This window comes from Lynx canadensis, chromosome B3, assembly GCF_007474595.2.
Source record: "Lynx canadensis isolate LIC74 chromosome B3, mLynCan4.pri.v2, whole genome shotgun sequence".
Lineage (NCBI taxonomy): Eukaryota > Metazoa > Chordata > Mammalia > Carnivora > Felidae > Lynx > Lynx canadensis.
Genome location: NC_044308.2, coordinates 54,429,463 through 54,452,771, shown reverse-complemented (window position 1 = coordinate 54,452,771; position 23,309 = coordinate 54,429,463). Strand labels below are relative to the sequence as shown.

At 36.4% G+C, this 23,309-nt stretch overlaps 1 protein-coding gene across 3 annotated transcripts in view; it reads left to right on the top strand.

Moving 5' to 3' along the window:
* Window positions 1-23,309, top strand: part of GALK2 (galactokinase 2) — a 154,282-nt gene that overhangs the window by 6,363 nt on the left and 124,610 nt on the right. For 2 of the 3 annotated variants that reach the window (XM_030318224.1, XM_030318222.2), the window contains exons 2-4: window positions 9,749-9,837; window positions 14,531-14,654; window positions 23,191-23,281. In XM_030318224.1, coding sequence (XP_030174084.1) covers window positions 9,749-9,837; window positions 14,531-14,654; window positions 23,191-23,281 — 304 coding nt within the window. The remainder of the gene's footprint in view (window positions 1-9,748; window positions 9,838-14,530; window positions 14,655-23,190; window positions 23,282-23,309) is intronic. The other variant, XM_030318225.1, reaches the window with a different exon arrangement.

Genomic DNA, 23,309 nt, shown 5'->3' with positions numbered 1-23,309 from the left:
CAAGGGAGAAATTATGCCCTGCTTTTAAGCAGATGGAGGGAGGGTAGGAGCACCTCTGGTGTCTGCTGTTTCTTGATTGCCTTCAGCTCAAAGTAATCCTATGTCAAATGGCATATTTTGGAGTGGCATTATTCTGATCCCCTTCACCATAAGAATACATATTAACCAATTATTCTTAAATTAGCTGTAAAAATTAATATTTTTTGTAATGCCATGGCTAGGCATCCTGATATTGAAGAGAAAACAGAAGCACAGACAGGATAGGAGACTGCCTAAGGTCACAACGGCAAACTAAAGATACATGTCTCCTGAAAAAAAAAATTTTTTTTAAAGCTTATTTTAAGTAGGTACCACACTCAATGTGGGGCTTGAATTCATGACCCTAAGATCAGGAGTCACACACTCTACTGACTGAGCCAGTCAGGCACCCCATTTCTCTCCTGAAATTTTAATTCTTTCATCTCTGCATATTGTCTAGCCTTAATGGTCACCCTAGTGTCCCCTGAGAATCAATCCATAGAGTAAAATCCACTTCATTTACTGCAGTCATATTTTTTTCTCAAGTTCTGTTACTAAAACTGCTGTTAAAACAAACAAACAAACAAACAAACAAAGGATTTTAAGTCAAAAGCCTTCAGAACACCAGATTCAGCAATTTGTGTGGTAATGTTTTGGCCAATTCTGCCTTTAACAGTGTAATCTTTGTAGGAGCTGTTGTTTTCACATTGAAAATGTTCATTGTACTCTTCTGTGGGCCAGGGGTGGGCAATACTTTAAGTGACTACATTTTAAGAGATGGAGTCTCGCTGGTGACTAACCCAGAGCGGAAAATACAGCTACTTCCCCAATTACAGCCATACTCCTTCATTATTAGAGGATTAAGTATGAAGTTTGGAAAAACACTGTAGACTTCAGTTCTTTCTATTCTTAGATATACTTTTCTTGTTTCCTTCTATAGCCTCCATACATTTGAATTTCAAAGGGAGGAATGTTGAATGGTAAGCCTCCAGTGCTGAGCAGTTACAAGAAGGCATGGACAGGCTGCCTTCCTGAGGTAGTCTGGGAAAATGACACATGTGGTACCTCAAAATTATTTTATTAAAACACGTTTTAGAGTCTTGTTCTAACTCCGCTGTTAGCACTCCACCTTGTTTGTGTTCAGCAGAACTTGAAGTTTGTCTGCATATGATTTTCACAAGCGAAACAACTTGAACCTCTGTTGAGGCTAGTGTAGTTATGGAAGCAAGAAAGCTAGGACTTACCATATGCTTCTCCCTATTCCTCACTTTTTCCCTCTTATTTTTAAAATTTTTTTTTAAATGTTTTATTTATTCTTGAGAGAGAGAGACAGAGACAGAGACAGAGTGTGACTAGGGGAGGGGCAGGGAGAGAGGGAGACACTGAATCTGAAGCAGGCTCCAGGCTCTGAGCTGTCAGCACAGAGCCCAACGTGGGGCTCGAACCCACAAGCTGTGAGATCATGACCTGAGCCAAAGTCAGATGCTTTACTGACTGAGCCACCCAGGCGCCCCCTCACTTTCTCCCACTTCTAATTGGTCACCAATTCCTATGGATCTGACTTTCTTAATATCACTTTAATTTAATTTTCACCCTTCTCTGTCCCCATCAGCCCTTCCTCTTTGTTTACTACAAATGGCCGCCTGTTGGATTTCTTTGTTTTTGCTTTGCCTTCCTATAACCCATCTCTCAAATACTTGAAAACGTGAGTTTGTCAAGTGTGAAATTGATTAATATCACTCCATCCTTAAATGTGTATTCACATCCATTGTCTATGGGTTAAAAGCCAGGTTCCTCAATATGGTATACCAAGCCTTTTAAGATCTGGGGCTTGATTACCACCAGCCTCTTCCTCTGATGTATTAAAAACCCTAAATATAATTTTCTGAATGCAGCATGCTGGGCCTTTTCATTTACCTAGAATGCATCACCCCATCCCATTTGTTTAACATCATCTTTTAAAATTCATTTTAACTATTATCTCTTTGAGGAGGCTTCTCGAATTTATGCTCTCCCTTCTAGGTTTATTTTACCATCCACATTCCCCCATGGTAGGGAGAAATATCTTTTCTCTGTGCTCCCAAAGGACTGTATTTGTCTGGCTTATCATTCTATTGTCTCTCTGTATTGTACTTTTTAGCTTAACTATCTTTTCTGCCAGATTTTTATAATCCCTAGAGAGCTATTATTAATTTTCTTTCTAAGTAGAGTGCTTAGTAAAGCATCAGTAAATGCTTCTTTTGTTTAAAAAAAAACTTTTTATTTTGAAATAATTTCACACTTCCATAAAAGTCAAAATATAGTATAAAAATTACTGTCTACTCTTATCCCAGATTCCTCAAATGGTAGCATTTTACCATATTTGCATTATCAGTTTTTCTGTTACATTTTTTTCCTGAATAGTTTGAGATTAAGTTGAAGACATGATGGATGCCTCTTTGATATTAAAATTTTGAGTGTGTTTCCTAGAAACAAGGATGTTTTCCAACATAACCAGAATACAATGATCAAAATCAGGAAATTAATACTGATACAGCATTATCTAATTGACAGGCCTCAAAGTACCACCAATTATCCCACTAATGTCCTTTATAGAAAAAGACCTTTTTTTTTTTTCTTGGTCAGAATCCAATCTAGGACACATGTTGCATTTAGTTGTTGTCTTTTAAATCTTAAAAAAAATTTTTTGTTTAATGTTTATTTATTTTTGAGAGAAAGAGTGTGTGTGTGAGCAGGGGAGGGGCAGAGAGAGAGGGAAACATAGAATCCGAAGCAGGCTCCAAGCTTTGAGCTGTCAGCACAGAGCCCAATGCGGGGCTTGAACTCACCAACTGCAAGATCATGACCTGAGCCGAAATCAGAAGCTTAACTGATTGAGCCACCCAGGCACCCCTAAATCTTTTTTTTTTTTTTTTTTTTTTTTGTGGTACAGTTGCTGTGTCTTTTGTATTTCGTGATTGGTTATTTTATAGAATATCTCTCAATTTGGGTTGTAGGAAAAATTGTAAAAAACTTTGAAAAAGACCAGAAGATTACTGGGTACATCCCAAGAGAACCAGAAGTTGCCCGAAATACCCTTCTAGGTTATCTGATTTCTGTGTGGCTGGGAGCCTTTTGTTATATTCAAGCTTGTTTACAGGTCTGTAGGTCATAGAAAACTGAGAGCAATGCAAATGAATCTCGTCCATAGAAAATGCAAACTGTGCCTGGTGGAGTGCGATTCACTGTACCTCCTAGCTATTAACCAGTTTTGCTGGTTTGCATCTGTTTGTAAATTCATTTCAGCATTCCTTAGTTGACTGTACATGAGTGGTACTTTGGATTCTACTTCAACTGGTTATAATATCATACTGGTTCTGTCATTAATGAGAGAAGTAAAATATTTAACATTTTCATTTAAAATCTGTGTAAGAGTCATGATTATACTGAGTTTATCTAATATTTACAATTAGATTCACTTCATCCATTTTTGGTAGGAATACTTAAAAAATTAATTTTGTTTTCTTAGTACATCATTATCAGGAGACACATGAGGCCTATTTGTCCCATTATCAATGCTGTTCATTTGGATCACTTGGTTAAGGAGACACCTGCCTGATTTTTCCACTGCAAAGTTACTATCCTTTTCTTCCATAATTACTAAGGATATTTTGGTGAAATACTATAAGAATATGTTAATATTCTGTTCTTATCAAACTTTCATTTACTGGTTTTAGCATCCATTGATGACCCTTGCCAGTATCAATTATTACTATCGTGGTCACCAAATGGTGATTTTCTAGTGTTTAATTTTTTTTTTTAACATTTATTATTTGGCATTCTAGTGCAATGAAGTGTTTCCCTTTTCTTCCATTTATTTATGTCAGTGTGGACTCATTGGTTTCTATTTTATTCTGTGGGTTATCATATGTTACCCTTATTGCTATTTTGATGCTCAAAATTTTCAAGATTTGGGCAGTGGGAGTTTCCTTATGTGAGCTCTTGTGACTTGACATGTCACTATCATTGTTTAAGCACTTCCCAACTTTCTGGCACAGCAAGATGTTTCAGGTTTCTACGGTACTTTTTCTGCCCTGGTGCTGGAATAATTTCTTTAATGAGCTCTGGTTTCTTTTGAAACCAAGATCTGAACACTGGGAATGCTCATTGCTACTGGGTTGTTAATGATTCTAGGCCATCTCAGCATATCATTTGCTCTTTTCTTTTCTTTTTCCTTTAATGTTTATTTGTTTTTGAAAGAAAGGGGGTGGAGCAGGGGAGGGGCAGAGAGAGCAAAACAGAAGATCTGAAGTAGGCTCTGTGCTGACAGCAGAGAGCCTGACGTGGGGCTTGAACTCACAAACTACTGGATCATGACCTGAGCTGAAGTCAGACGCTTAACCAACTGAGCCACTAAGGCCCCCCTCACTTGTTTTTTTCTTATAATAAATTATTCTAGAAGTCACTTGATAAAAATTTCTGGAAACTGCTTCTAGAAAAGTTTCTAGAAAACTGTTCTTTTCTTATAATTTCATAGTACTTCATTTCGTAAATAGGCCATACTTTATTCAAAACTCTTTTATAAAAGAATATTTAGGTTTCCAGTATTTTGCAATTATAACCAATTCTTTAATAAATAATCTCATGCATATGTTTTTTCATACTGTTGGGGGTAATCCTTCAGGGTAAATTCTTAGACATAGGGTTTCTGGGTAGAAATGAATGCCAATATAGTTTTATTAGGTACTGTCTAGTTTTCTTCTGCTTAATATTATTTCCCCATTGTCATTTCTTATTTTGCGTATTTGTGTTTTATCAGCCGTTAGCTAGTGGTTTGTCTATTTTGTAAAAGTTTTTTTAAAAAAAGTAAGGATTTTAATTTAATTAGGTCTACTGTTTTTGTATTCCCTGAATAATTGCTTTCTACTTTTTTCTTTCTTGTCTCCTTTCTTATGATTTCTTTGTGTTCATTTTGTTCTTATTTTTCTAGCTTATTGAGCTGAGAATTTAGTTCACTTATTATCATTCTTTCATTTGTATTGACAAAAGTGTTAGGGCTATAGGCTTTCTTGATTGCTTTAAATGTATCCCATAGATTTTCATATATAGTGCCATTATTATTATTAGAAATTCTATACTTTCTGTTCATTTCCTCCTTCTCTGAAGTGTTTTTTTTTAAATTCATTTTGAACTGTTTTTTTAGTTCATTTCCTCTTTCACCCAAGAGTTAAAAGGCACTTTAAACATTAGTAGGTTGGAGGACCTTTCTGTGGTTTGATCTTAATAATTTCTAGTTTTACTGTATTGAGTTTAGAGTGTTGTTTTTAGTATTTTTACTTCATGGAATTTACTGATATGTTCTTTATGATCTTATATGTGATCAATATTTGTGAATATTCCATGTGTCCTTAAGTTACATTCCCCATTATCAGAGTATAATGTTAAATATATGTACACACCCATAATCTACTTTATCAATTTTGTTGTTTGGGTCTTTCTTTTCTTCCTTTTGTCCACCTGATCTGTTTTTTTTTTTTTTTTTTTAAGTTTATTTATTTTGAAAGAGAGGGAGAGGGCCAGAGAGAGGAAGAGAGAGAGAATCTCAAGCAGGCTCTGCACTGCCACTGTGGAGCCTGAGAGGGGGTTCGAACCCACGAGATCATGAGCCAAAACCAAGAGTTGGGTGCTTAACTGACTGAGCCATCCAGGTGCCCCTGGTATTTTTTTTTTTTTAAAGATTTTATTCATTTACTTTGAGAGAGAGAGAGAGAGAGAGAGAGACTGAGAGAGAACACGTGCCTGTGGGGAGGGGCAGAGAGAGAGTGGGAAAGAGAGAATTCCAAGCAGGCTCCATGCTGTCAGTGCAGAGTCTGATGCAGGGCTCAAACCCACGAACCCACAAGATCATAACCTGAGCCAAAGAGTTGGATGGCTTAGCTGACTGAGCCACCCATACGCTCCAACCTGATCTGTGTTTATACTGAGGAAGGTATCTTATAGTCTTTTATTGTTGGTGTATTTCTATCTATATTTTTCTTACATTGTCTATAGTTTTTGCCTTACAAAAGTGGTTGCAGTTTCCTTTGAGGGCATTTCTTAAGCAGTTACCTTCATTTTGAATTGAAGCCCTTAGCATTAAGAATTTTCCTTATATGTTCTTTGGCTTACATTCTATGATGTCTGATATCAGGATTACTACCTCTGTTTTCTTATTGTGTCTATTTGCCTGGAATACCTTTGCCTGTTCCTCAATATTTGGTCTTTCTGAATGACTTTGTTTTAGTGCTGTCTGTATACAACATATAGTTTGGTCCTGTTTTTGGAGCTAATTACAAGTCTTTTTGTTTTAATAGGTGAGGTAGGCCCATTCACATTTATTGATGTAACTAACATGCTTGATTTTTAACTCGTTTTATTTTATAATTATGTATTATAATATAGTTTCTTTTTATTTAAAAAAATTTTTTTAACATTTATTCATTTTTGAGAGTGAGAGAGACAGAGCATGAGTGGGGGAGGGGCAGAGAGAGAGGGAGACACAGAATCCAAAGCAGGCTCCAGGCTCTGAGCTGTCAGCACAGGGCCCGATGCGGGGCTTGAACTCACGGACTGCGAGATCATGACCTAAGCTGAAGTTGGACGCTTAACCGACTGAGCCACGCAGGCGCCCCTATTTATAATATAGTTTCTGAATAGTTTCTGTGTTTCCTTATTTACCAATTTATATTTATCTGTCTGCTTTCTTTGCCCCTATATTTTTTGAAATTTCTTTGGTGTTTAGGAAGATTTATATTCTTGTTCTATTGGTTGTCTTTATACTTATGTATCTTTTTTAATGCTCTGAGAAAGCAGAGGACTTTTCTTATTTAGCCTTTTACTATTTTCTATGTCTATTTTCTTTCATTGAAAAATGTGAACATTTTAAATAATTCTATCTAGAATTTGACAGACACATAACCTAAGTTTTTTCAACCCTCTCTATAAAATGGGAGATGCAGGGCAGAGAGTACCAGGGTTTAGCAGCATCATTAAGATCACCCCAGTGCTCCAATAGTGCTTCCAGTCCTGATATCAGCTAAAGAGACTAAATATTTAATTACCTACCATCTCTCATTGCTTTTAGTGGGTTCTTATTCACATGCTCTAGAATAGAAACAGTAAGGAACTCAAGAATCTGGCATTTCTTAAACAAATCCTTCATGCCAGCCCGAAGCTAGACCCTTTCCACACTCCCTTATTTAATCTCCTTAATAATTCTGTGGGATACATATTTATACTCCATATAAAGAAAATGAGCTTAAGGAATTTCATCATGTGGTAAAGAAGGGTTTTGAACCTAGGTCCACCTGACTGCACAGGCCATGGTGTCTCTAAGAAATTGTTTTAAGTTTATATATTTTGAGAGAGAGTGAGAGAGGGAGAGTGGGGCAGGGAGAGGGAGAGACAGAATCCCAAGCAGGCTCCATGCCATTAGCACAGAGCCTGGCATGGGGCTCGAACTCACTGTGAGATCATGACCAGAGCTGAGATCAAGATCAGCTTAAACAGCTGAACTACCCAGGAGCCCCTAAGAATTTTTTTTTTTTTAGTGGTTTAATAATATCCTTGCATATACCTGTATGATAACATTAAAAAAATGTTGCTTTATCATGGTTACTGATATCTTTTAACTTTTACCTGTTGCCTATATAGCAATCAATGAGTTTATTTTATTTTTATTTTTTCTTCTCCCATACCTCCCATTTTTAAATGGGTGGAATTTTTTCTTTCCTGTGGTTTTAGATTAATCTTAGTTTTGTTGACTCTCCTCTTTTCTTTTTCACTGAGTTTCTAGTGGTCAGAGTGGTTTTCTTTCTTTCTTTCTTTCTTTCTTTCTTTCTTTCTTTCTTTCTTTCTTATAGGTAACTTGAAGTTTGTGGATTCTCTGTTTCTAGTTATAATAAAGATAAGGTTTTATATCGTTTGCTTGTTCTTGTGCTAAATCGTTTTGGAGGATATATGAGGCAACTCAGATTTAGGCAGACACCATTATCCATACCTACCTGGGAATCCAGTAAATGTGTCTTGAATGATGTGCTACTGATATCCCTGTTTATTGTTATTGTTATTGTTTCCCTGCCCACATCTTCTATTGTCATCCACAGCCTTGGCTGAGGGAGTAGATCCAAGTAATTGTATTTGTAACTAAGACAACTGACCTATTTATATCAGTAAACTCACCCTCTTGTTGAAAAATAGACCAGGATGGATACGGGACCTAAACTGCCAACCGGATTATCTTTTTTGAGAATTTGAATTAATGGACACAGAGACTTAATCAGATAGTTTAGGACATTGGAGCTGTTAAATCTTATAGAGTTGAGGCCACAGTGTCATGAAACTGAAGGTATGGAGGAATAGAAACTAAGAGGCTCACAGAGGCAACTGAAATGTGAACAGCATGGAACAGAGTAGTGATGGTGTCTTGGAGGGATGATAGAATGAGACGTGAAAAGAGAACCAAAGACACTAATATAAACAGTTTCTGATGGCTATCCAATTCCAAGGAGGCCATCTTGAATACCTTCCCCATATCTTTCTATCATTATAATAGATTTCCTTTTTCCTTGATCTGTCCTTGGTGTGATTTTCTGTTTCTTACAACTAATTAATCTTTAAGATCAGTTAATTAATGGGTGTCTTGAATATGATAGGCTTTAACAGATATTTATTGTCCTGGTGTTATTATTCAGATACACTATGATGTGGAACTATAAACAGTGGACAGGTATTCATAGAAGTGCATTGAGATGACTTAATATAAAATTAAGTCTGTTTTAAGAATTTTGGATCTAGAAGAGGCCTGTAAGGAATATCTAGTTCTAATTTCAAAGAAGAGAGGCCAAGGGAAAAGGATTTGCCCCACTGAAATTAGAACTGTGGTCTCCTGATATCCAGTCTAGTTTTCATTTGCTACTTGTATTGTACTTGGTTGAATAGTGCCCCCCAACCCTCATTCATGTCCACCTAGAACCTCTGAATATGACCTTATTTGTGCTAGCATCTTTATATACTTCTGTAATCAAGGTAAGATGAGGTCATAGTGAATTAAGGTGGGCTCCAATCTAATAAGACTGGTGTCCTTATAAGAAAGAAAAGCTGAGATACAGATAGAGACATATAGGGAGAATTCTATGTGGTGACAGAGGCAGTTTGGAGTGATGCAGCTGTATCCACAGAATGTCAAGGATCAATGGCTACCACCAGCAACTAAAAAGAGGGAAGGAAGGCTTCATTCACCTGTACAGGTTTTTTTTCAGAGGTGCATAGCCCTGCAAACACTCTGATTTTATACTTCTAGCTTCCAGAATAGTGAGGCAATAAATTTCTATTATTTTAAGCCAATCAGTTTGTAATATTTTATTATGGTAGCTCTAGGAAATTGAAATACTTTCCCATACTATTTCTTTTAAGATAAAGAGATTTTTCTCTGAATATCATTGAGAATTGTACAGAAAGTTATATTCTTTACAACTGAAGTTAATCATTTTTCCTGTTGAGTATATCCATTTTTTTTTCTTTACTTTTCTATGTGCTTAGCTATACTCTTGTGTCACTGAGGGAGTCACTGTATTGTCTTATCCTAGGATTTTCAAAGAAGTATATCGGTAAAAAATTTTGCTTTTCTTTTTAGGAATAATTAATTTGTGTGTGTGTTATGGGTTTTCCTATTATATAGATATTCTGAAATATTCTACTCTTGTTCACTCAGATTGATGAAGCTAAAGGAAATGTTTAACTCTAAGTTTGGATCCATTCCCAAGTTTTATGTTCGAGCACCAGGAAGAGTCAACATAATAGGTATTTCAAAATTTCTTTCTCTTAATTGTTTCTTCCTTTGGTAAGATCTAAATTGCTGTTAATACATTTTTTGCATTAATTTTTCCCAAGAAAACTGAAAAAATAGAATGTTTCCTATGTATCTTAGTACAGCAAGTAAAGCTTTTGCATCTGGAAATTGCATCTTTCCCAATCCATGTTGTTAGTGTTAACTTTGTCCATTTATTTTGAAAATTTGTTGAAATTTTGTTGTTAATATTATTTTCGTGAGAGATGAAAAGACTTTTCTGTGCCGCAGGATAAATTTTTAAATTTTGGTTAATAATTTTCATGATTTTACATTTACTCATTGGGTTAGAAGAATACTGAGAAGCCTTTTTAAAAGGGTGGGTAACTTCAGGCTCTGTGTTGACAGCTCAGAGCCTGGAGCCTGCTTCAGATTGTCTCTCCTCTCTCTCTCTCTCTCTCTCTCTCTCTCTCTCTACCCCTCCCCCACTCATGCTCTTTTTCTCTCTCTCTCTCTCCCTCTCTCTGTCAAAAATAAATAAACATAAGAATTTTTTTAAAGGGTGGTGACCTGAAGAATGAGTAGGTTCTATCAAGAGAAAACAGGATGAGGAACTGAGAAAAAAACAGGAGTCAAAGGAGGATTAAAAAGAGAACTTCCTATAATGGAAAATGTAAACATAGAAAAAACTCCCATGTATCCAACAATTATTATTATATTTAAAAAAATGTTTATTTACTTGAGAGAGAGAGCACAAACGGGGGAGGGACAGAGAGAAAGTGGGAGACACAGAATCCAAAGCAGCTCCACACTGTCAGCGCAGAGCCTGATGGGGGACTTGAACTCACAAACCGTGAGATTATGATCTGAGCTGAAGTCAGACACTTAACTGACTGAGTGACCCAGTTGCCCCCAACAATTATGATTATCAACTCAGGTGATCTTATTTTATTTTGAAGCAAATAATGGAGGATTTTTTTTTTTAAAAAAGGGATGTTTGAATATGGTTAAATGAGGGAGGGAGGAGGAATAGAGTAAAGCCAGTGGGGAGAGAGAGATTCTAGATAACTGAGAAGGGAGGAATTGATGGAGCAGATTTCCTGAGAAGGCAAGAGGGGCATCAGAAGAGGGCTACTTTGATTCTTTTAACAGAAGACATGCAGGTTGATGTAGATAAATGTATAACTTAGGTAGAGAGGTTGAGGGAGTTTTTGTGGAGGTTAGATGAAGGAGGTGGGGTTTAAGTAGAAGGGACATTTGAAATAACCTTGTGAAAGGTGGGAGAGGGAGATGACTGGAGGAACAAAAGGTTTTCTGGGTAGCATTGAAATCTGGCTAGAGCTGGAGACTGTAGAATTGGAAAAGTACCAACCTGCAGAGTTGTTCTTTCTTCTCCCCCTGAGCTAGTCCAAGGTGCCAATGTTTGATCCAAGGTTGTTTTGAATTGAGGTTGCAAGAGAATGACAATGGCAGCAGGAAGTTGGTGATACTAATAGGAGAGCAGGTGAAGTTATGAATCCTGGAATCTATGCTGGGTAGAAAAAGGAAGAAAGGCAGGAGGGAGCTTATAAGGTAGAGAGGGCAAAAAGCAGTCTGACAAACAAGTTAGTGGGAGGAACAGTAAGAGAAATGGCAGGATGGGAAGTGTTAGTAAAGAATATGCTATTTGAAACTAAAATTTCATAAGTGAAAAATTTCCAGGTGATAAGGTCTATAGTCATTACTGGATTTGTCAAGGTGCTAGATGGCCGAAGCAGAGAGGAGGTCAAGAGATTAGGCAGCTGGGGCTTTGGACTAGATTGTTTACCAGGATTGAGATGGAGAGGGGCTGGAACGAGATAGCTAAGGTATTCAGGGAGGAGCAGTGTGTCTAAGAGAGAGATGAAAGGAGAGGAGAGAATGTGGCATGAGCCTTTCAAGAACTGGAGGATGGGAAAAAGGCCTGGTAATAGCAGAGTGGAGGAGGACATCAGCAACTCTTCAGTGTTGCAGGAGGCCTGCAAAGAAGCAGTTTTCTCGGAGGAGAGCCATTTTATCTAGTTGTGGGGGTGAGGGTACCAAACTAAGAATTTCCCTGACGAATAATTCTTACTCTAGTAAATTTAGTGACTATCTTCTGATTTTAAAAAAGGGGGAGGATTATGTTCCCATATAGTTAATTTACTTAGTGCTTGGGATGAAATGAATTTCTGTAGTTATTAAAGCATTATTATACTTACCATTAAAATATTCAAAATGTAATCATCTTGTTCTCCTCACCTGCAAGCAGTTCCTGCTCCCTTCCTGCCTGTCACAGGGATGTGGGGTAGGGTGGAGTAGGGAGTGGTATATTCCATCAGTTTTGACAGGGGCAGAAATCTGTTATTTCCAGAAGGCTGTCATCCACACTGTGGCTTTTACAAAAAACCTGGTGCCTCCCCTGAGTTCTGCCTATTTAAATATGCGTTTTCTATTTGTGAACCACTGTTTTATATTATTGTCTTCTTTGAAGGAAGTTGGTGAGAAAGGCAGCTTTGAAAACCACTTCTCCATGTGAAACTATCAATCCATAAAAAAAACCTTTATCATTTCATTTTAAAGGCTACATCAATATGGAAAAGATTTGCTACCTTGTATATTAATAATAAGTATTTAAAAATGCAGTTGTGCAGTTGAATTGTCTTCCATTCATTTTGTGTTTCTTAGTTGGTTAGTGTTTGCCATAGGAACAGTCAGATATGAAAACCTGTCTTGGGGAAATATAAATGAGCTTGCTTATTTTGCTTATTTCTTTCTTGAATTGTTATTTTGTATTTCAATCTCATGAATAACAACCTTGAGTTTAAATAGCAATCTGGAGAAAATATTATGGTGTAATAGGAAATAAAATTCCTACAGATGATTCATAGAGGAATTAGAATGCATAGAATAGTTTGTTTCCTATATTTTCTTATTATATATAAAATAGTGCAGATTAAAAATTCTTTTTCTTCTTTTTTTAAATTTTATTTTTTATTTTTTAAAATTTACATCCAAATTAGTTAGCATATAGTGAAACAATGATTTCAGGAGTAGATTTCTTAGTGCCCCTTACCCATTTAGCCCATCCCCCCTCCCCTCCCTGGTTACCCCTCCAGTAACCCTCAGTTTGTTCTCCACATTTATGAGTCCTTCTGTTTTGTCTCCCTCACTGTTGTTTTTTTTTTTTTACTTTATTTTTTTATTTTTAAAATTTACATCCAAATTAGTTAGTATATAGTGAAGCAATGATTTCAGGAGTAGATTCCTTAATGCCCCTTACCCATTTAGCCTATCTCCCCCTCCCACAACCCCTCCAGCAACCCTCAGTTTGTTCTCCATATTTATGAGTCTCTTTTGTTTTGTCCCCCTCCCTGTTTTTATATTATTTTTGTTTCCCTTCCCTTATGTTCATCTGTTTTGTCTCTTAAAGTCCTCATATGAGTGAAGTCATATGATTTTTGTCTTTCTCTGACTGACTAATTTCACTTAGCATAATACCCTCCAGTTCCATCCACAGAGTTGCAAATGGCAAGATTTCATTCTTTTTGATTGCCAAGTAATACTCCACTGTAGATATATACCACATCTTCTTTATCCATTCCTCCACCGGTGGACATTTGGGCTCTTTCCATACTTTGGCTACTGTTGATAGTGCTGCTATCCTTGGATAAATGCCTAGTAGTGCAATTTCTGGGTTGTAGGTAGTTCTATTTTTAGTTTTTTGAGGAACCTCCATATGTTTTCCAGAGTGGCTGCACCAGCTTGCATTCCCACCAACAATGCAAAAGAAATCCTCTTTCTCTGCATCCTCGACAACGTCTGTTGTTGCCTGAGTTGTTAATGATTGCCATTCTGACAGGTGTAAAGTGGTATCTCATTGTGGTTTTGATTTGTATTTCCCTGATGATGAGTGATGTTGAGCATTTTTTCATGTGTCAGTTGGCCATCTGGATGTCTTCCTTGGAGAAGTGTCTATTCATGTCTTTTGCCCATTTCTTCACTGGATGATTTGTTTTCTGGGTGTTGAGTTTGATAAGTTCTTTATAGATTTTGGATACTAACCCTTTATCTGATATGTCATTTGCAAATATCTTCTCCCATTCTGTCAGTTGCCTTTTAGTTTTGCTGATTCTTGTTTCTTTTTTTTTATCGTAGCTATGTCTAGCACATTCAGTACAACTTATCAATGCCAGTCTAATTTGTTAGGCATTTATTTAGGCTAAAAATATAAATAAAGCAAAGTCCTCAACTTTAGTGAGTACGTTGGCTAACAAGGAGGAGAGTGAGATTCACATAATGTTAATACGAGGCAGGGTGTGTTAAAGGCTTCAGCCGTTCATATTTTAAAAGGTAATATGAAAGAGCAACAGGAAAAGGAGAGATTACTGTTCTTGATACTCCATATAACTAGTCACAAAACAAAATATTTGAAGATTATCACTATGAATTAGAAAGTAGAAAAAAAACTTGTGAAGATTTAAAGAAGTCTAAAAATTAACAGAAACTAATAACTAATGTACTTATGCTAGCAGAAGTTTCTGGCTCACGTGTCTGGGAGAGAAAGAAAACTTTCATTTTCTGTCCATAGTATTTTTATTTTCTGTTAAAACCTAGCTCGTGGTCAAGTTTTTCTTGTATGTCAACCTACTTGAATTTCTCTTGTTCCATTTGCTAGCAATGTTAAAAACTCTTTCTCTTTCTTTCTAGGAGAACATATAGATTATTGTGGGTATTCTGTTCTTCCTATGGCTGTAGAACAAGATATGTTAATAGCGGTGGAACCTGTGGAAACACAAACTCTTCAACTAGCCAACACAAATCCCTTGTACCCGTGAGTATTTAGGATTGCTACTGTGAGTAACGGTGCATGTGCATTCATAGCCAAATGAACTCTTTAGAAGAAATCAAATTTATAATAAATCATTTAATTTATTGAAAATCTGTATCTGACTTCCAAAGGAATCTGAGGCTGCTCTTTAATATTTGTTCCTTTTTATTCATTTGCTCATTCATTTAAAACACGTTTACTGAAGACTTACCTTGTGTCTTGACATTGTTTTCGATACTGGGCCATACAGAAATGAAAATAACTCTGTCCTTGCCCAGAAGGTATTTATCATCTATTTAGGCAGCTGTCTTCAGCAAAGTTGGTGGTGCTGCCTTTCTTATGTTACTAGGGCACCCTCTAATTCTCTTGTAACATCTTACCATGCTGTATTACAATTACCTGCTTACTTGCCTGTATTCCCCCAGTAGATTATAAACTCTGTGACTTTAGGTACTGTTGCCTCTCCAGTGCTGTAGGCTCAGTGACAAACTTAGAGTCTGGTGCATAATAGACCTAAGTTTCTAGTACATATGCTTTATCAAGTTAAGGACATACTTTTTGTTTGCAGTTTTTTTTAAATTCTTAGTTTGCCAATAAAAAAAAATATGTTAATGGGTATTGAATTTTATTAAATGTCTATTCAATATAGAAGAGCAGTTAAGGGGCGCCTGGGGGGCTCAGTCGGTTGAGCATCCGACTTCGGCTCAAGTCATGATCTCGCGGTCTGTGAGTTCAAGCCCCGCATCGGGCCCTGTGCTGACAGCTCAGAGCCTGGAGCCTGCTTTGGATTCTGTGTCTCCCTCTCTCTCTGCCCCTCCCCCGCTCATGTTCTGTCTCTCTGTCAAAAATAAATAAATATTAAAAAAAATTAAAAAGAAGAAGAGCAGTTAAAAAATACTATGAATTAACGATGATGAATTTTCTAATTTTGAAGTATCTTTGCATTCCTAGGATGAGTCCTACTTACTTATAGTATGGTATGATGGATTTGATTTGCTAATTACAAAGAGATTTGGGCATATGACTGGTAGATTTTATTTTTGGCTATTGTTCATTGGCCAGTTTGCCTGTAGTAATGTTCATTCATTCAGTAAATATTTTATGTGTGCCTTTAATAAGGCACAATACCGGGTTATGCAAGATACAGACATTTCTGACTTCTATGTTGAATCCTTTAAAGAAAACTTTACATGGTCTCAAACACAATTTGTGTCATTATTTGTAAACATTTAAAACTGGGTGCATAATAATTTCTTATGTTGATTTACCCAAATTCACTTCAAAATTTCCATTTATGATGAATATATGGATTCAGTTGCATTTTTTTGACAAAAGCAGAGCCTGAAGACAAACTTGAATGAAGGTAGAGTATTTGGGATATGATCCCAGGAGTGGTATGGGACAACATAGAGAATGACTTAGGGAAGCAGAGATGAATTACTAAGGCAGGTAGTCCCTGCTATAGGTAAGAGTCTCCATTCTCCCAGGACTCCTAGGAAGGATGCAGCGTGTCTCCCAGAATTATCCACAAGTTGTGTAACATTCATTGAGTGGAGATACCATAATTTATCTATTCACCATTGATGGGCATTTAGATCAATCCTAGCTTTTGGCTATTATGAATAATGCTGTTAGTGTTATTTGTGTACAAATTTATGTGTGGACATGTATTTCATCTTTGGGGGTAAATATTTAGGACTGTTCGATTTACCTTTTTAAGAGCTTGCCTGTTTTCCAAAGTGGTTGTACCATTTTTCATTCCTATCACTAGTGTATGAGAGTTCAGTTTGTTCTACATTTTTGCTAACATGTCTTTTTAAATCTTATCCATTCTCATAAATGTGTAGTGGTTTTAATTTTAATTTCACTAACCAATGATGTTGAACATCTTTTCATGTACTTACTTGTCATCTGTTCAAATCTCGTGCCCAATTTTAAGGAGGATTTTCATCTTCTACTATTCACCTACAAGATTTTCTTTTATATTGTAGATACCAGTCCTTTGTTAGATTAATGTTTTGCAAATATTTTCTTCCAGTCCGTGGCTTGGATTTTCATTTTCTTTACTATGTCTTTTGAAGAAGAATTTTTAATTTTGATCAAGTCCAATTTATTGATTTTTTTTTCTTTCAAAGTTTGTAGTTTTTGACTGTTTTTAAGAAACCTTTGCCAAACCCAAGGCACTAAAGGTTTCCCCAGTGTTTTCTTCTGGAAATTTTATAATTTTAGCTCTTGCATTTAGGCCTATGATCCAGTTTGAATTAGTTTTTGTATGTAGCATGAGATAAGTGTTGAAGTTTATAATTTTTTGTATATGGCTATACAATTGTTTACCACCATTTGTTGAAAAGATATTTTCCTATTGAATTACCTTGACAGCCTATGTTGAAAAGCAGTTGCCAATAAATGTATGGATCTATTTCTGGACTCTATTCTGTTTTATTGATGTATTTGTCTATCTTTATGCCAATACTATACTATCTGAAAACCATAGATTTTAAAAAATTTTTAATTTTTTGACTATGATTGATGTACAATTTTACATTAGTTTCGGGTGTACAACACAGTGATTCAACTTCTCTATACCTTATGTTGTGCTCACCACAAGTGTAGTCACCATATGTCACCATACAACACTATTGCAGTATCATAGACTACATTCCTGATTCTGTGTCTTTTATTCAGGTAACTTATGCATTCCATAATTGGAAACCTGTATCTCCCACTCTCCTTCATCCTTTTGCCCATCCCCCTACTCCCTTCCTTCTGGCAACTAATAGTTTGTTCTCTGTATTTATTTGATTTGAGAACAAATCAGTTTGTTCTCTGATTCTGATTTTCTAAAAAAATTTTTAATGTTTAATTTTGAGAGAGAGAGAGACAGTGTAAGTGGGGGAGGGGCAGAGAGAGAGGGAGACACAGAATCTGAAGCAGTTTCCAGGTTCTGAGCTGTCAGCACAGAGCCCGATATGGGGCTCAAACTCACGAACCACGAGATCATGACCTGAGTGGAATTCGGACAGTTAACCGACTGAGCCACCCAGGTGCCCCTGATTCTGATTTTTGTTTGTTTGTTTATTCATTTGTTTTCCTTTTTAGATCTCACATATGAATGAAATCATATGGTATTTGTCTTTCTCAGTCTGACTTATTTCACATATCATAATACCTTTTATGTCCATTTATGTTATCACAAATGGCAAGTTCTCATTCTTTTTTATGGCTGAGTAATATTCCGTGTGTGTGTGTGTGTGTGTGTGTGTGTGTGTGTGTTGTGTACACACTACATTTTCCTTATTCATTGATTGATTTTTGGACACAGATTGCTTCCATAGCTTAACTATTATAAATAGTGCTGCAACAAACACAGAGGGTCATATATCCCTTTGAATTAGTGTTTTCATCTTCTTTGGGTAAATACCTAGTAGTGGAATTACTGAATCATATGGTATTCCTATTTTTAATTTTTTGAGGAACCTCCATACTGTTTTCCTTGGTGGCTATACCAATTTACATTCCCATCAACAATGCATGAAGGTTTTGTTTTCTCCACATCCTGTCCTTTTGACTCTAGCCATTCTGACAGGTGTGAGGTGATATTTCATTGTGGTTTTGACTTGCATTTCCATGATGATTAGTGATGTTGAGCATCTTTTCGTGTATCTGTTGGCTATCTGTATGCCTATTCAGATCCTCTCCCCATTTTTTAATTGGATTGTTTATGTTTTTTGGGTGTTGTATAATTTCTTTATATGTTTTAGATATTAACCCTTTATCAGATATATCATTTGCAAATATCTTCTCCTATTCAGTAGATTGCCTTTTTGTTTTGTTGATGATTTCCTCTGCTGTTCAGAAGATTTTTATTTTGATATAGTCTCTCTCTCCCTCCCTCTCTCTCATATATATATATATATATATATACATATATATGTATATATATATATATATATATACATATATATGTATATATATATATGCTTTTGTTTATGCATATATATATATATATTTTTTGTTTGTTTGTTTGTTTGTTTCCCTTGCCTTAGGAGGCATTTCTAGAAAAATGTTGCTACTACTGATGTCAGAGAAATTAGTGCCTATGTTCTTTTCTGGATTTTATGGTTTAATGTCTCACATTTAGGTTTTTAATCCATTTTGAGTTTATTTTTCTGCATGGTGTTAGAAGTGGTCAGGTTTCATTCTTTTGCATATAGCTGTCCAGTTTTCTCAGCACCATTCATTGATGAGACTATCTTTTCCCCATTGTATATTCTTGCCTCCTTTGTCATAGATTAATAGACCCTATATGCTTGGGTATATTCTGGGCTCTCTACTCTGTTACATCGATCCATGTATCTGTTTTTGTGGCAGTACCATACTGTTTTGATTACTACAGCTTTGCAGTGTACCTTGAAATCTGGAATTGTGATACCTCCAGCTTTATTCTTTCTCAAGATTGCTTTGGGTGTTTGGGATCTTTTATGGTTCCATACAAATTTTAGGATTTTTTGTTCCAGTTCTGTGAAAAATGCTTGATAGGGTTTGCATTGAACTTGTAGATTGCTTTGGGAACTATGGAAATTTTACCATTATTAATTCTTCCAAACCACGAGGATGGGATATCTTTCCATTTTTTTGTGTTGTCTTCAGTTCCTTTCATCAGTGGTTAATAGTTTTCAGAGCAGAGGTCTTTGACCTCCCTGGTTATATTTATCCCTAGGTCTTTTATTCTTTTCAGTGCAATTGTGAATGGAATTTTTTTCCTACTTTCTCTTTCTGGTACTTAGTTATTAATATATAGAAATTTTACCAATTTCTGGGTATCAACTTTGTATCCTGAAAACTTTACTGAATTCATTTATTACTTCTAATAATTTTTTGATGGAGCCTTTAGGATTTTATGTATATAGCATCATGTCATCTGCAAATAGTGACAGTTTAACTTCTTCTTTATTAATATAGATGCCTTTTCTTAAAATTTTTTTTCAACGTTTTTTATTTATTTTTGGGACAGAGAGAGACAGAGCATGAACGGGGGAGGGGCAGAGAGAGAGGGAGACACAGAATCGGAAACAGGCTCCAGGCTCCGAGCCATCAGCCCAGAGCCTGACGCGGGGCTCGAACTCACTGACCGTGAGATCGTGACCTGGCTGAAGTCAGACGCTTAACCGACTGCGCCACCCAGGCGCCCCCAATATAGATGCCTTTTATTTCTTTTTCTTGTCTGATTGCCGTGGCTTGGACCTCCAGCACTATGTTGAATAAAAGTGGAAACAGTGGACCTCCTTGTCTTGTTCCTCATCTTAGAGGAATAGCTCTCAGGTTTTCATCACTGAGTAGGGTGTTAGCTGTGGGTTTTTATTTACAGCCTTTATTATGTTGAGGTATGTTCTCTCTAAACCCACTTAGAGTTTTTATCACGAACGGATGTTGAATTATGTTAAATGCTTTTTCTGCATTTATTGAGATGATCATGATTTTTATCCTTCATTTTGTTGATGTGGTGTATGATGTTGATTTGCAAGTATTGAACCATCCTGCATCCCCAAAGTAAATCCCAGTTGATTGTGGTGAATGATCCTTTTAATATATTGGTGAATGTGGTTTGCTAATTGAAAACTGTAGCTTTATAAGAAGTCCTGGAATCAGGTAGCTTAAGTCCTCTAATATTGTTTGTCTTTTTCAAATTTGTTTTGGCTATCCTAGATCTTTTGCATTTCCCTATTAATTTTAGAATCAGCTATTCAACTTCTATGAAAGAGCATGCTGAGCTTTTTATTGGGGTTGTACTTAATATAGAGATCAATTTGGGAAGAACTGACATCTTAACGGTATTTACTCCTTCAATCCATGAACATGGTATATCTCTCCACTTATTTAGGTCTTGTTCAACTTTTCTCAGAAATATTTTGTTGTTGTAAGGGTGTATGTCTTGTACATTTTTTTCTCAAACTTTTCTCTAAGTATTTATTTTTTGATGGTATTGTTATTGTAAATGGTCTAGCCCAGTGCCTGACATACCCAGGGTAGACACTGGGCAAATGTTTGTTGGAAGAACAAGTGAATCAATGCATAAAACGTGTAAGTGGAAATTACCAGTGTAGTAAGTCATAACTGCTCATTTTCAGGAGTTTTTCCCTAGCATTCTGCAACATGGGTGCAAGAGTAGAGAAAGCAGATGGGTGATACAATGCAGGAATTGGGAAAATGTGTGCCTGCTTTTGAATGTTAGGAAATGGCTGGGCAGGGAGACAAGACAAGGATGCTGGAAAGAAAAAACAGGAAATATCTAACCAAAGAGAAAGTTTTTTTCTATGACAGATTTAAACTATGTTCCTCATTCTGCAAAAACTGGCACTTTTCAGCTGTTTTCTTGACATTTCTCATGTAGCCTCCTATATCTGTCCAAATTCCCTCCTCTACTTTTTTTCTATATACCCCCACCCATGACTCCCACTTCTTAGTTTTCTTTTTCTTTGTGGTGACTTTCAAGATCTCTGCTTAGCTAGGAACAGAACTTGATTAGTTTTGCTAACATAATTTTATCTGCTTTCCAAATTGTGTGACCTCTTATTGACTGTGAGCAATATATTTTAACTCCTGTGGATGATAGTAAAGAGCTTGTGAGCTGGAGTCATACTGTGTATGTCCTTGGAGAGCCACTAAACCTCTCTGAGCCTCCAGGAAGGCCTCCCTTCTCCACTCTAATATGCTGATTATAGAGATGATGCCCTCTTGGTCTCATTTCCCATTCCACATTATACACCGTCATGTGACAGTAGTGTGTGATCATGATTTGTATTCATGTTGTCTCAGCTAGATTACAAATGGTTAAAAGATAAACATTTTACTTTTTACCTTTATACTCCTATGAATGCCTTGCATATTTAAATATTTTTCTTAGGCGATGATATGTCCCTGTTATCTAGTTAAGATAGTGCATGGAGGGCACCTACTGCAGTGATTGGCAAATAGTAGGTATTTAGCAAATTATATGAAAAGTATTCAGTCAATATGGGGAAATTTGCTTATTTCCTCACTTTTTAATTAACAACCTCCCCCCCCCCACCCCCCCGCTTCCTTCATATAGTTTGTCCTTTGGCTGATTTGGAAACCTATTTATCAGGGGCGCCTGGATGGTTGAGTTGTGTCCAACTTCAGCTCAGGTCATGATCTCAGGGTTTGTGGGCTCAAGTCTCACGTCAGGCTCTGTGCTGACAGCTTGGAGCCTAGAGCCTGCTTCAGATTCTGTGTCTCCCTCTCTCTCTGCCCCCCCCCCCACTCACACTCTCTCTCTCTCTCTCTCTCTCTCTAAAATAAAAACAAAAAAAAAATTTAAAAAAGAAACCTCTTTATCTATTTTTCATTTTGAGATCATTTTTACTTACAAAGGACTCACAAAAATAGTACAAAGAATTCCCACACATCAAGTGGTATGCTCTCAGTGTATGATACCAAGGAGGCACACGATGTCTCTTTATCAGTGTTATTAATTTTTTTAATGTTTATTTATTTTTGAGAGAGATAAAGAGAAAGAGAGCGAGCAGGGGAGGGGCAGAGAGAGAGAGAGGGAATCTGACGCAGGCTCCACACTGTCAGCACAGACCCCAACAAGGCACTCAATCTCACAAACTGAGATCATGATCTGAGCTGAAATCAAGAGTTGGACGCTTAACTGACTGAGCCACCCAGGTGCCCTGGTGTTGTTAACTTTGATCATTTGGTTAAGGTGATGTCTGCCAGATTTCTTTGCCATTAAATTACTATTTTTTGCTCTTTGCAAGAAGTATCTGCTGGGGAAATACTTTTGAATCTATGTAAATATTTTATTTCTTATCAAATTTTTACTCCCTGACTTTAGCATCCATTAATGATTCTTTCGTGAAAAAATCTATTATAGAGTTTGCCAAATAATGATTTTTTAATTTCTACTTCAGCTATTTGGCATTTTACTCTAAGGAAGAGGTTTTCTTTCTCCTTCATTTAGCTGTTTATTCATTTGTTCATTTATATCAGTATAGATTCATGGAGGCTTATTGAACGAGTTATGATTCATTAGAATCATCATTATTTGTTTTTTTTTTTTCTTCTTCTTAAATTGTACAGACAATAAAGTTGGATGGGTGGCAGAGAGTGTGGGGAAAGAAGGCTTTGAGTGCTGTTACAGTTAGAGGTATGCCAAACAGCAAGCTCAAAGGATAAAAGTTTGTGGTTTATATCAACCTAACAAGGATGATCATGAAATAAAATGTGGTGTAGATTATGCTGAAATATATCAGTTCCTCTCTGTTTCAGGAAATAAAAAAGGTCAATTGGAACTAGTTTAATTGTTAAGGTCACTACAACTTCTCTTACCTTTTAGTATGTGGAGATGTTTGTTGTTTTTGAGTAGACTGCGAAGCACATATGTGAAAACAAATAGAAAATAAAATTTCAGTATCACCCTCTTGGCACAAGATGGCAGCAGTCAGCCATTGATTTTGCAGCTATGGATTTTTGCAGCTTCTAGACTTAAATTAATGTGTCTTTGTTTTTGCAGGGACTTCAGTACTAATGCTAATAATATTCAGATTGACAAAACCAAGCCTCTGTGGCACAACTATTTCCTATGTGGATTTAAAGGAATTCAGGTAAATCGGTTTATAAGGCAACTACTAG